The sequence below is a fragment of the Capra hircus genome, chromosome 14 (assembly GCF_001704415.2).
Source record: "Capra hircus breed San Clemente chromosome 14, ASM170441v1, whole genome shotgun sequence".
Classification (NCBI taxonomy): domain Eukaryota; kingdom Metazoa; phylum Chordata; class Mammalia; order Artiodactyla; family Bovidae; genus Capra; species Capra hircus.
The window spans coordinates 78,702,957-78,716,502 of record NC_030821.1 but is presented as its reverse complement, the minus strand read 5'-3'; the positions used below and the strand labels follow the sequence as shown (position 1 = coordinate 78,716,502).

Genomic DNA, 13,546 nt, shown 5'->3' with positions numbered 1-13,546 from the left:
TTCAGAAGGATCTCAGAAAGACGAGAGCAGATTACAGACCAGAAGAAGAAATTCTGAGTGCCAGAGTCAGTCTTCGCTGTTGGGGACAGAAGGCTAACCGAGGGAGCTCACAAAAGCGCCCCTGAGTCTCAGCTGCTCGTACTTCGTCCTGGGGGTGGAGCCGCTGAAGCCTGGGCAGGACAGAAGGCTCTCGTTGTGGCCTGTTGTACCCACCGAGCTGGAAAGGCACTCGGTAAAGCAGCTGGTGAATTGATTCCCCCTGTGAAGGTGAAGGGTGGAGGTCCCCAGAGAGGTGGAGTTTACCAGGGTCACCCGCTCCAAGGGCCGAGAAGTACCACTGCCGGCCAAGCAGGCAGAAAGTTTGTTTGCTCTTTAAAGAGAGGAGTCTGCTGGAGTGAGAAAGAGGCAGAGGCCACAGGCCAGAAGAGTCGCTGAATGACTGAAGGCACCAGCGGAAGTGAATCAGGAGCAGCCCAGCTTAGAAGTCAGGGCCTCGAGAGATGCGGGCTGTGCAGGTGGTCACCGTCTTGCGTCCTGAGTAGGCTTGCGGGGCTTCGGCGGCTGCTGAGTGTTTACCTTTCTGGAGGAAAGCCGTTAGTGGCATGTCAGCTGTGTGAGGAAGTGAGATCCGTGTGTCCGGCCCTGGTTAACAGACCAGGTGGCCCCACGCCTGTTGAAGAGGCCACACACGGTGAAGGTGGGCCCAACCGTGGTGACTGTGGTTCCACACCCGGGGCTGGGACGCTGTTAGGCACAGATGAGAGGCAGACTTGGCGTCGGATGGGGTCTCACCGTGCGCTAGGTGCTGGGCCAGCAGGCTCGGGGTGGACTCCAGCGCTTTGTCCTGTCCCCCCACATCTGTGTACCCTCGTCCCAGGAGAACCGGGTGCCGGGTCTGATGGTGAGGCTCGGGACTGCGGGGAGCAGGCCCCATGGGCGAGGGCGGAGGCTGCCTGCCGCCAAGGAGGAGGCCGTCCTGTCCCCAGCCATGACGGGGAGCAGTCTGGTCACGCGGGTCTGACAGATGGCACAGATACTGGCCTCTGGTTTCCCGCCAAAACCTCTGCCCGCCTCTTTCTCTCCTTTGTCGGTGTTGACTTCACCCTGCCCTGGCCACCGCCACGCGTGGCGCTGGGCGTTCTTGAGCGAGCGCAGGCCCCTCCTTGTGGGCAGGCTGCGGTGCGGCCTGCCGCACGCGCACTGTAGCCACTCACCCAGAGGGCCGTGCCCCCGAGCCGGCGTCTGTCCACGCCCGTCCTCTGTCCACCATTCACCGGAGGCGTTCTCCATGCACACTCTTGGCGACACTGACACAGTGCCTGTTGGAAACACAGGTTCGTGCCACCGTGAGATAGGCACCTACCGGGATGACTCAATTTTAAAAATCTTAACAACACACACGGTGCTGGTGATGATGTAGAGCAACCGGAACTCTCTCACCTCGTTAGTGGGAGTCTAACGCCTAATTTGGGAAACTGCAGATTCTTAGTAGATTAAACAGATGTCTGCCATAATGACCCAGCAATTTCACCCTTAGGTATTTATCCAAGAGAAAAGCAAATATTCACACATTCACCAAAAAAGACTTGCACAAGAGTTTGTTTATACCAGCTTGATTCTTTAATGTGCTGAAATTGAAAACAGCTCAGATGTCTATGGCTTGGAAATGGGATAGATTGTGGTATGAGAGGCGTAGCTGTCACTGTATGTCCTCGACACATAATAACACGGATGAGTCCCACAAACATTGTACTCAGGAAGCCAGCTATCACAAGAGCATGCTGGATGAGTCTGCACATGTGGAATTCGAGAAGGCGCAAATCTAATCCGTGGTGGAACTTTCTGGAAAAGTGGTTGTCCACAGGAGCGTGTGGCTGATTAGCAGGGGCCCCAGGGGAACCCTTTACTTTGGTGGGAGTGTTCCGTATCTTTATTAGGCTGACAGTTACACGGGGAGTCGTTGAACTGTATACTTAGGTATATTCTTTAAGTAATGTTTACCTCACACCAAAAAGGAAACATTAACAGATAAACTCTTTTACAGTGGCATATATTAGCAGTTATGAAAACGCTCTCTGTGTATTTCGTGTGTGAGCAGTTGAGTGAATATATTGAGAATGATGAAAGTTAGGTCCCTCACATTAGAGAATGTTGTCACAGATGTGGGAAGGGGAAATGGGAATGAATTTTGTGGTATCAGTTTGCAACTTGAGCTATCACCCTGAACTCCCTGTCCTGTTTGTGTTTATTTCTGTATCTTTGTCCATATATATACTTATATCTGTCTATAGTGAGATGCCAGTATTTATGTGTATGTGTACATGGACACAGATGTGCACATATGAACATATATATTTCTCAGGTTTGCTTACTGAAAAACCCTTGAAGCAAGCACCTTAGTGGTAATGAGCGATGTTGTTAGAAAATTGTCAATGAATGCGAAACTGGTGCATGAAAATTTAATGAGGAATAAGGTGTTTATCAACTCTCGAAGCATCTTCACACTAATTACTTGTTAATTACTAAGGAAAACCAGGCATGGTACAATGGAGAAGCCTTGCAGACACCATATCGTCATTATCTATCTGTCTCTCTGTCTCTATCTGGAAGAGAGAGGATTAAAGTATATGGCAAAACCATCACAATATTGTAAATTATCCTCTGATTTAAAAATAATATTAAAAAATAATGGGAGAAAATGTGACCGGTCTTTGAATTGGGTAATGGGGTGATTTTTTGTACTTTCAAATTTTCTGTCACTTTGAAATAACATTGAAGTGAAAAGTTTAAAATATAAACCTTAAAGTCATAGAGGAAAATGGGGGAGAATTATATCTTATGACCGTGGAGTGTGGAGAGGGTGTCTAATCATGATTCAGGAACCATGAAAAATGTGCAAGAGACGTAAGGTGAAAGATTGATGCATTAACCGCAAAAAAATTAAACATTTCTTCCAAGCAGAGAACATCTTGTACTAAGTCGCTTCAGCCGTGTCTGGCTCGTTGCGATCCTATGGACTGTAGCCCTCCAGGCTCTTCTGTTCATGGGATTCTCCAGGCAAGAATACCAGAGTGGGTTGCCCTTTCCTTCTCCAGAAGAGCATCCTAAATAAATCCAAAGACACTGTCCCACTGTGAAAAAATATTTGCAGCTCGTATCACAGATAAGGATGTAATGATGAAAGTTAGGTAAATATATTGAGAACGATGAAAGTTAGTTAATAATCTCCTAGATATGTGGAAGAAAAAAACTGACAGGTCAGTTTAAAAAAATGGTCAAATGATATGAACCTGTATTTCACATCAAAAAAAGATGAATTGGGTCCTTTTTTTGGTACCAGAAATCAGATTTTTGACGTGGCCTTTTAACAGTCCCCAGACACATCCCTCTCCATCTAGACCTCGAGTCTTCTCAGCCTCTAAGGTACTTCGGGGCCTCTTGAATAGAAGCTGTTCTAATGGCTGGTACTGCTAAGACCCATTCCTGCATTATTGTGGATGTACCATTTAATTTGTAGTCACTTGGCGTTTTTAAGGCATAATTAACACTGAAGAAAGACTTTGGCCAGAAGTGCTAATTAACTGGAAAGTAATGGTAATGCTTTCATTTGTATGTTTCATTGACCTTAAGTTAACAGTAGGACTGGCCTCTTGGGGTATGAGCCTCAGCTGGGCCCTTGGCTTATTAAGTGAATAACATCACAGCTGTTAATCTTGTGTCATGTCACAGAAATAGGGAGGAGGTGAACCTGTGGCAGCAGGTCCATCTGAGGTCTTTGAAAATCAGAGATCAACTTCTTAGACATATAAATTAGTTAGGGTGCTGCTCAGGCTGATTGTTTTTCTCTGGCTCTGGCCTTAGTTAGATTAGAAGTCGTGGAACATTAGATTAGCATTATGAAATGAACCGTATAACGATTCACATGAGAACTGGTGGGAAGACTCAGATTGTACAGATGTGTGTGCTGAGGACCAGAGGAGGAACCTGACTTTTCCAAGGTCGTGCGAGGTTCTAAGAGTGACCCTGGCTCCGCCAGAGCCTAGGATTCCCGAGGCTCCACGCTCATCCTCGGACACAGGTGGTGCTCCATCAGCGTGCCCCACACGATGGCTTTGGAGTCCTCTGTGTCAGTGTCTGCAAGTGATTTAGTGCCTGCTGAGGATCAGGATCGGTTTCTGAAATCACCTTTATTGGGTGTAATTTGCATTCTGTAAAATACAGCCACACTAACTATATAAAAGTTTTATAAAATGTAAAAAAGTTTTATAAGAACTGAATAAAAAGCTTAGTCGTGTCTGACTCTCTGCGACCCCATGGACTGTCGCCCACCAGGCTCCTCCATCCATGGGATTCTTGAGGCAAGAATACTGGAGTGGGTTGCCATTTCCTTATCCAGGGGATCTTCTAGACCCAGGGATCGAGCCGGCAGACTCTCTACTGTCTGAGCCACCAGGGAAGTCCGTCGAGATTCAGAATATTCTTACTGCTGCAAGCTTCCCTGACCCCTTTACAGCCAGTCCTCTCCTGCCCCCCCAACCCCGGAGACACTGATCTGCCTTTTGTCCTAAAGAGTAACCTTTTCTAGCATCTCCCATACATGCAAGCCTATAGTATATACTCTTTTCTTGCTGGCCTCTTTCACTCAGAATGATGTTTTGGAGATTTTCTCGTGTTATGTCTGCCAGTAGTTGGCTCCATTTTGTTGCTCAGTAGTATTCCATAAAATTTGTTCACTAGTCACCTACCTCCTGTTGGACACTGAGATTACGTTAAACTTGTACCATGAGTAAAGTTTCCAGGGACATTTACACATATGTTCTTGGTATGGATATATGTTTTCATTTTTCTTGGTGGGAGTTTCATTACTGAATAATTTAGTAACTCTATGCTTAAGTTTTGGAGAAGGCAATGGCACCCCACCCTAGTACTCTTGCCTGGAAAATCCCATGGACGGAGGAACCTGGTAAGCTGCAGTCCATGGGGTTGCTGAGAGTTGGACACGACTGAGTGACTTCACTTTCACTCTTCACTTTCATGCATTGGAGAAGGAAATGGCAACCCACTCCAGTGTTCTTGCCTGGAGAATCCCAGGGACGGGGGAGCCTGGTGGGCTGCCGTCTATGGAGTCGCACAGAGTTGGACACGACTAAAGCGACTTAGCAGCAGCAGCAGCATGCTTAAGTTTATGAAGAATTGCTTTGTTGTTTTCCAAAGCGATTGTAAATTTCACCGTACCACTAGCAATTTCTGAGAGTTCCAGCAGATAATCTAGGGTTTTTGGTGTGTGTGGATACCTGACTGTCACCTATGAAAAGACAGTTTTACTTCTTCCTTTCTGACCTACATGATTTTAATTTCTCGCTTTATCAGCTTCCCTAGGATCTCTATTGCGTTGCTGATTGAAGTAATGACAGCTATGTCCTTGCCTTACTCTAGATTTTAGAGGCAAAACATTGTTTATGATTAAGTTGGTTTTAACTGCAAGTTTTTCATGGGTGCACTTTGTGGATTGGAGCCATTCCTTTTTATGCCTATTTTGCTGAGATCTTTAAAGAAATCATAAATGGGTTTTGAATTTTTTCAGTTGCATTCTTTGCGGCTATTGAGATAATCATAGGGCTCTTCTGTTTTGCCTGTTAATGGTCTGTTAATATGGTGAATGACATTGATTGATTTCTAATGTTAAGCCAAACCTTCGATTGTTAAGCTTACTTGGTCCTCATGTATTACTCATTTTAGATATTACTGTATTTGACTCAGTAATAATTGAGGATTTTTACATCTAAATTCACGAGGAATATAGGCCTGTAGCTTTCTTTGTAAGCTCTCTGCTTTTAGCATTTGGGTAATACTGGCCTCATAAAAAGAATGGGAACTTTTTCTCCCTTTTTTCCTGAATGTGTTTGTATAAACTGGTGTTGTATCTAAAATTAGGTTTTGATAGAATTCGGCTGGGAAGCCCTCTGAGTTTGGGGTTTCTTTTAGGAGGGTGTGTTAATTTATAAATCTCATGCTCACTTATAAGTCCCGTGTTAATTTATAAATCCTGTGTCTTCAATGAGCAGGAAGTTCTTTGAGTCTCCTGTTTCTTGTTGGTTCCATTTGGTAGCGTGCACCCATCACCTAAGTTGCTCAGTCTATTGGCACGAAGTTGTTTACCCTCTTTCTTTATCATCCCTTTCGTGTGTGTATGCTCTGTGCTGATAGTCATTTTCATTCCTGATATTAGTAACCAGTTTCTCACTTCTTTTTTCCTTGATCAGCTGAACTTAGAGGATTGTTGCTTTAATCGGTACTTTCATGAAATGAGTTTTCGTTTAATTGATTTTTTTTTCTTTCATCATTTGTCCAGTTTCTATTTAATAATCGCCCAGTCCTCTCTTCGTGCTGGGTTGTGGTCTCTTCTACAGCTCTACCCTAGACACACCCCGTCCTCTTTTCTCCTGTACCCTCGTGTATCCAGGGCACTTGTCTGTGACATAGCGTATCACAGCTGTCTTAGGGGTTCAGGGGCTTGTGTCTTTGACTAGGCCTGAGCCCACAGGGATGGCGTCATGTCTTCGGCCACAGTCCCTCACACTCATGGACACCCATCCAGGGTGAGTGAGTGAGTGAGTGGTGGACGGATGGGTGAGCACTGCCCTGGGCAGTCCTGTACACGGAAGACCACGGGCTGTGCAGCCGCGCAGCTGTGCGCTTGAGCCTGGACCGGTGGCCTCGGCCACTCACTGAGCTGCTCATTTATGCCAACTGGACTCCCTTGGAGGGCCCTCAGTGTTAGAGCCTGTGTGTGAGGCTCAGGCAGCACAGCACCTGGCACTTAGTAGGTGCTCAGTAAAAGGCAGCTCTTGAAAGACCTTTCATTTCAGCTCAAATAACAAATTATTATATAGCTAGAAAATAAACACTTTTTCTGTAACTCTTTGCCCATTTCTGATTTGTATATTGAGACCGTCACATGTCTGAAGAAGAAGTCCTATGGCATAGTGGTGCCTTGTCCCCCCTTACATTCTCATTGGAATAAAGCTTGGGCATCCCCTGTCTTTTCCCTTATCAGCCCACATTGTGGCTTTATTAAAATATTCTAGTTTTATGGAGCTGAGAAGGCATTTTTTTTTTAATCAAGGAAGGAAGGCAGTAGTAGTATGCAATAATTTCACAGAATCTTTTTTGTGTTTGTTTTCATAAATTACATATTTTTCCCCATAATTATATCTTTTACTTGCTTCTCTACAGAGTAAGGAAATAGCCAATTCCAAGAAAATAAAAATACAGTTTCTTCTTTGCTATCTGGTACTTGACAGTTACCTCTCTGTGTGTAGTTTTTGCTTATTTCCCAGGTGGTTTCTACTATATCACTCCCTGGAGACAACCTGTAAGTTTACTTTAAAGAACAGAAAATCCAGCATGAATTTTTTTTTATTACTTCACAGATTTTGGCTTTTCAAGGCCATTGTTGAGAATCTGTTTATTTCCTTGACCCGCATGCCTGCATTTGCAGAGGCTGCCATGAATATAGTGGGTGGGGGATTGGCTTTATTTGTTCATTTATCAGTTAATTTACTCAGACATCCATTGACTTGACACCGAGCTTTCTGAGATCAGGGACCCTACTGTATTCACTGTTCTAAGCACAGATCCGGGCGCTCAGAAAGTACCCAGGAAGTGATTGAAAAAATGAATGAAAGAATAGGCCAAACAAATGGAAGTCTGTTGGATTAAAAAAGTCATCACAGAAAGGATTGTTGGGATGTGTGTATGAGGGGGTCTCAGCTTGTGCTGACAAGGGTTTTCAAAAGTTTAGGTCATAAACTTGGCAATCCTTTTGAGATTACAGTACAGTGCTATATGCTGTGGAAAAAGAATTTCCGATTTTGGTAAGAACAAAATATGATGCTTGAGTATTTTTTTTTTTAATCTATATTTCGTTGAGTCCTTTTAAAGTAAGGCAGTACAGCCATCTTACTGGAAACGGGGGGGCGGGCATGAAGGAGGAGCAACATTTATACAGGTTCAGAGAATCAGTAGTACCAAAGTTCAGGGGAGCCTGTAAACATGTCCACGTTGAAGAGTAGTGGGAGACGAGTTGGAACAATGAGCTTTTAAAATGGGACTGAAGGACTTGAGTAGGCATTTTCCCAGTGATATGCAAATGGCCAGTAACCATATAAAAAGATGCTCAACACCGTTAGTCATTAGGGAAATGCAGATCAAAACCAAAATGAGACGCCACTTCACCCCCATTAGGATGGTGGTTATTAAAAACAACCAATCAACTAGGAAGAAATAAGTATTGTTGAGGATGTGGAGAGAGTGGAATCCCTTTGCACAGTTGTCAGGAATGTAAAACAGTTCTGTCACGGTAGGACATGGTTCGGTGGTTCTTTAAAGAGGTTCGATACAGGATTATCTTCTGATCTAGCAGCTCCACTTCTGGGGGATATACCCAAAGGAATTGAAAGCAGAGATTCAACAGGTGTCTGCCTACTCACATTCATAGCAGCGTTAATCATGATAGCCGATAAGCGGAGGCAACCCAAGTGTGTGTTGGCGAGCGAATGGCTAAACAGAATGTGGCACGTCCATTCAGTGGAATGTTATTCAACCTTAAAAAAGGAATCACTTCCTGGAACAGCACGGATGAGCCGCGGAAACGCTAGTCGCAACAGAACAAAAGTGCCGCGGTCCTGCTCCCATGAGGCCTTGAGAGCAGCCAGATTCGCGGGGACAGAAAGGAGAGCGGTGGCTGCCAGAGGCGGGGAGAGCGGGAGGCGATGGTTGCGCAGTTCGTGTGGCATTCAGTTTGGGAAGATGAAAGAGTTTTGGAAATGGATGGTGGCGATGCTTATACAACAATGGGGAAGTGCCCAGTGCCAAATAACTGTACACTTAACAATGGTTAAAATGATAAGTTTTATGTATATTTTACCACGCTACAAAAAAATGTTAAATGGCATCAGAATCCATTTCCCCTTTCTTCCTATTGTAAGCCACGTTGTTTTCAGGTATTGAGAGGTCAGGGTGCAGAGGGAAAAAGGAGTCTATTTAATGAGTGCCTGCTTGAGCTGATACTTCACTTTTTCACTGAGTCTTCATTAAAGTACAGTGAGATAGGTGTTAATTATTAGCCCCATTTAACAGTTGAGAAGCTGAGGCTGAGTGGTGGGATAACACGCTCAAGATCTCACTTAGCCAGAGCAACAAGCCGAGCTTAACTGGCCTCCCTCCCTGCTCCCCACCCGCCATACCAGGCTGCTTGTCTCTGGGATTTTTGTCTGTGTCCTTCCCAGAGGAGAACCGTCCTCCAGCGGGGATGGCGCCTGACAGCATGCACATATGGTGGTTTTCTTTCATTTTAAGCACTTTCGTAGCTGTGCCTGCCTCTCCTTTGTAGAGGAGGAATGGGTCAATGAAAGCAGTTGCTGCTGCTGCTGCTAAGTCGCTTCAGTCATGTCCGACTCTGTGTGACCCCACAGACAACAGCCCACCAGGCTGCCCCGTCCCTGGGATTCTCCAGGCAAGAACACTGGAGTGGGTTGCCATTTCCTTCTCCAATGCATGAAAGTGAAAAGTGAAAGTGAAGTCGCTCAGTCATGTCTGACTCTGCGCACCCCCGTGGACTGCAGCCCACCAGGTTCCTCCGTCCATGGGATTTTCCAGGCTAGAGTACTGGAGTCAGTTGCCATTGCCTGAGGGCTAAGCGCTGTGTCTCGCGTGGACAGCTTATTGAGTCATGACTGGTGGAGCGCGGGGAGGAGGGCAGGCGGGTGGGCCTGCTCTGAGATTGGGGCACGTGGCTTCCCTCGACTCTCATGGGTGGGCGTGTGCGTGAATCCCCACCCTGAACACACGGTTTTGAGGCCCCGTCGGCACTGTCAGCCCTGACAGCCCTGACAGTGCTCCCAGCTCACCCTCCCTCTTTCTTTTCTGGGAAACACCCCTACTAGGGTCATCGGAGCCCAGCCTGTCTCCAGATGTTGTGGACACTTTCTCAGGCCCTGTTTACATGGCTTGGCTGCAGCAGTGGGCATTCCAGCCCTCCTCCCCAAAGTTCTGCCCTCCTTGGGTTTCCATGACCCCAGCCATTTGTCTCTTGGTGTGTTATCTCCGGAATCATTCCTAATCCAAGGTCCCGATGATTGACGGCTATGTTTGCTTCTTAAGAGTTTTATTAGTCAACTTCTTATGTGAAGGAGCATCTGATAAATATTTCAGCTGTGCTGGCCGCCTGTGGTCTCTGTTGCATATTCTTCTTTGGTTTTGTCATTTGTTTTGTTGTGCAGCCCTTTAAAAATGTAAAAGACTGTTCTCAGCTCCAGGGCATCCAGAGCCAGGCTGCAGGCCAGGTGTGGCCCACAGGCCGCAGTGTGCTGTTGCCTGTTTTAGGACCTTACTGGGGAAGGCTGAGTCATTTTAGTAGGAGCTGAGCTGGGGTTGAGATTTCCTGTTGCCATGGTTACTGTTGGTGCTGCACAGGCTCTGGATCGTGCCGGGGGAGGGCGAGAAAGGAGGTAGGGGCTGCTGAGGTTCCAGGCGGTTTCCCCATAAAGGTCCTCTCTCCTCGGCCCTGAGCCCTCCCTACCTGCCAGCACCTGGATGGGGGTCTCTCCACACCTTCCCTCCTACCCCAGGGGCTTCCTCCTGGGGGCCTGCAGGAGCAGAGGGGCACACTGTTGTCCTCCCGCTGCCGCCATCCCCAGTTGGAGTTGCACCCCGCATAGTGGGCGTGGGCTCTTGGAGTCCCTGCACCACCCGCCCCCTCCCAGTAGCACCAGCCTCTGTCTGGTCTAGAGGCGGGCGCTCTGAACGGGCTTCCTGCTCTGTCTCTCCTGTCCTCCTGTCCTCCTGGCCCTCCTCTCCTCGCCTCACTAGGAAGGATATTTACCCCTGCCTGTGTGCCCTTGGCATTGCTCACCCCTCCTCCAGAAGCTAAAGATTTTGCTTTGGAGGAGAGAAGGGTGTGGATGGGGGCGGGATGGGGGCAAGGGGTTGGAGCTGGGGTTTTCGTTTCATGCTTTTCCCCTGGTGGCTGCTGACCACGTCCTCCAGGCCTTTACTACCCAGGGAGGCTCCCCTGTACCTCTGCCTGTGCTAGTCTCCTAGGGGAGTGTGCAGGGCCCCCAGGGGAGGTCCTTGGAGAAGAGCCTGGCATGGGCGGGAACTGTCCTTGCATCTGGAGGGTCTCCACTATCTGTAGAGCCCCTCCTCAGCCCTTAGAAGTTCATGGATGTCTGAACTGACTCCTCCTTGCCAGCTTGTGTGGGGGCCGGCTCTGCCCCTGGTCAGGTGTCCCTGCCATGTCCCTCCTGGAAGGGACTTGTTTCTGCTTGGCCTTCTGGCTCCACGGCTGGCCAGTGACCTTATCTGCCTGAGTCTCGGGCTCGTCAGCCTTGCTCACTGTTAGCCCAGGAGCCATGCTCCAGCTCCCTCATGGAAGCCCCCACCCAGCCCCCCAACCTGATCTGTGTGTTTAAGTGACGCTGACTGAGATGCACTTGTCTCTCTGAAATGCTGGATCCCATCACAGAATCATCCTCGAGCTTCTCTCCATTCGTGTTTGCAGGCTGAGAATCGTGTGTGTTGTTAGCTGCGGGGCGTCGTTGGAGGAAAGATGGCACCAGGGTCAGGTGCCAGTGGCCGCCCTGGTGGAGCTGCCCAGTGCCCATCGTTTCACCTTCCTCACCTGAGGGAGGCCGGCCACGTGGCCGGATGGCAGTCGGCTCAGGGAGTAGTAAGTGACCTTTTTTTTTTTTTCCTTCCATCTTTTTAGACCCTGGAAGCTGTCCTGAACTTCAAATACTCCGGAGGCCCAGGCCACGTTGAAGGGTATTACAGGAATCTGGCCCTGGGGCTGCACGTGGAGGTGGAACCGTCTGTGTTCTTCACGCGGGTCAGTACCCTGCCGGCCACCAGGTACGTGCACTTCAGCTCTTCGCCAGCCTTGCTCTCGCGGCTGATGGCGCTGCACCTGCAGCTCTGGCCGTGGTGTTCATCTGGGTCCCACCGCCCAGTGTGCCAGGGTGGTCAGCCTCCCCGGGTCTTCATCAAATGAACAGGCAGTGTAGGGAAATGCCTCTTCAGGGAGATGGGGTGGACGGGCTTCCCACTTGGCCCGCGCTGTGGTGATCGCGTCATCCCTGCCGCTTGCTTGCTTGTGGTCGTCGTGGGGCGGGGTAGAGTTCCCGCCCGTTGTCCCGAGCCCGGGCCTTGCTCCGGTCTGGCACAGCTCTCCTGTTAGCAGGGACTTGGCACATGGCCCTGTGCCTTAGACACTCCTGGAGGAGTCCAGCCTCTCTGTCTCTGTCCCGCTGTCCTCCCAGGAGGACTATGCAGGGCCAGGCCATCCAGCATCTTGGCCCACTCTTCCTGGAGCCCCCAGCTGCCGAGAGGGTGGGTCATTCTGCCCAGAGTGCCCTCCCTGGGGGAGGCTTTTCCTTCTGCTTGGTTCTCCTGGCCTAGCCTGCCTTCAGGGAGGAAGAAATCAGTTTGTCTCCTTCAGATCCAGAAGAGGCCAGAGATACTAGAGGCTGTTGCTCCCTTAGGTGGGAGAATGACAGTTTCTCACCCTAAACTGACCTGTGGTGACCTGGGGATAGTGCCGGATGGGGCTGCAGACATCTGGAGACCCTGTGGGGTTGGATTCCTGCCCAGGTGGTGAGCAGCCTTTGGAAGGCAGGTCCTGACCCCCGGGTGCTTCCACATCCCCCTATCCAGGGACACCTTACCTCTCCGGGTAGCATGGGGTGGCCTGGTGGTACTTACGCTGACCGTGGTGGGAGAGACCGTCATGAGCAGCAGCCCCCTCCACCTGTGGGCTCTGTTGTCCACAGAGTATAACGGGGGGACGTTAGCTTTTCTCCAGCCGCGGGAAATGGCCTCGGTGAGAATCAGTGGCTGAGCTTGGGCTTTTCAGCATCGCATTTCATCATCTATCACTTTTTCAATCCACAAAGTAATGGTCTCTCTTGCCAGCGCTCGCCTCTGTTTTGAATTTGTAAAAGGCATCAAAGCACTTGCCGGCAGGAAGCTTTGGCCAGGACGCCTGCCAGATGCTGTTCGAGTTTCTCAGGCCCTTCCCATGCATTCAGCCCGCTCCACCATCACCCTGGCGTGTGCCTCTTTCTCGTCCCCTCATCTCCTGCTGCCACCGCTCACATAAATAGGTCTGAGAAGCAGCGCAGATTGTCACCAAGTTGGATTCGTTTCCCCCTATTGCTGTCTGGCTTCCATGCCATGGCCCCTGCAGCTCTTAATGACAATTTAAGACGAGAAAAATTGCTGCCTTGTGGTCTGTGCGGCACACTGGAAGAGCTGGCGGTGGGCTGATGTGCTGTTTGGCTCCTGGTTGCCGGCCTCAGTCTCTTCCTTTTGGCCTATGTGTTTCTTTTCCCTGCTCGTGGGTTGGCTTTGGATCTCCTCTAGTCCCTCTCCTTTCCTGCCCCGTCTCACTGAGCCCTGATTCTGTGGGTTGAGGTTTGCCATCTTTCCGTGGGACTCTGGAAATACTCCCCTGCCTCCAGCCTGCTCCTGTATCGTCCTGTAAAGA

The 13,546-nt window shown here is 48.9% G+C and overlaps 1 protein-coding gene across 5 annotated transcripts in view; it reads left to right on the top strand.

Moving 5' to 3' along the window:
* The window catches only part of TRAPPC9 (trafficking protein particle complex 9), a 391,636-nt gene that overhangs the window by 217,328 nt on the left and 160,762 nt on the right, over window positions 1-13,546 (top strand). For all 5 annotated transcript variants that reach the window (XM_018058608.1, XM_018058607.1, XM_018058610.1 and 2 more), the window contains one exon: window positions 11,771-11,913. In XM_018058608.1, coding sequence (XP_017914097.1) covers window positions 11,771-11,913 — 143 coding nt within the window. The remainder of the gene's footprint in view (window positions 1-11,770; window positions 11,914-13,546) is intronic.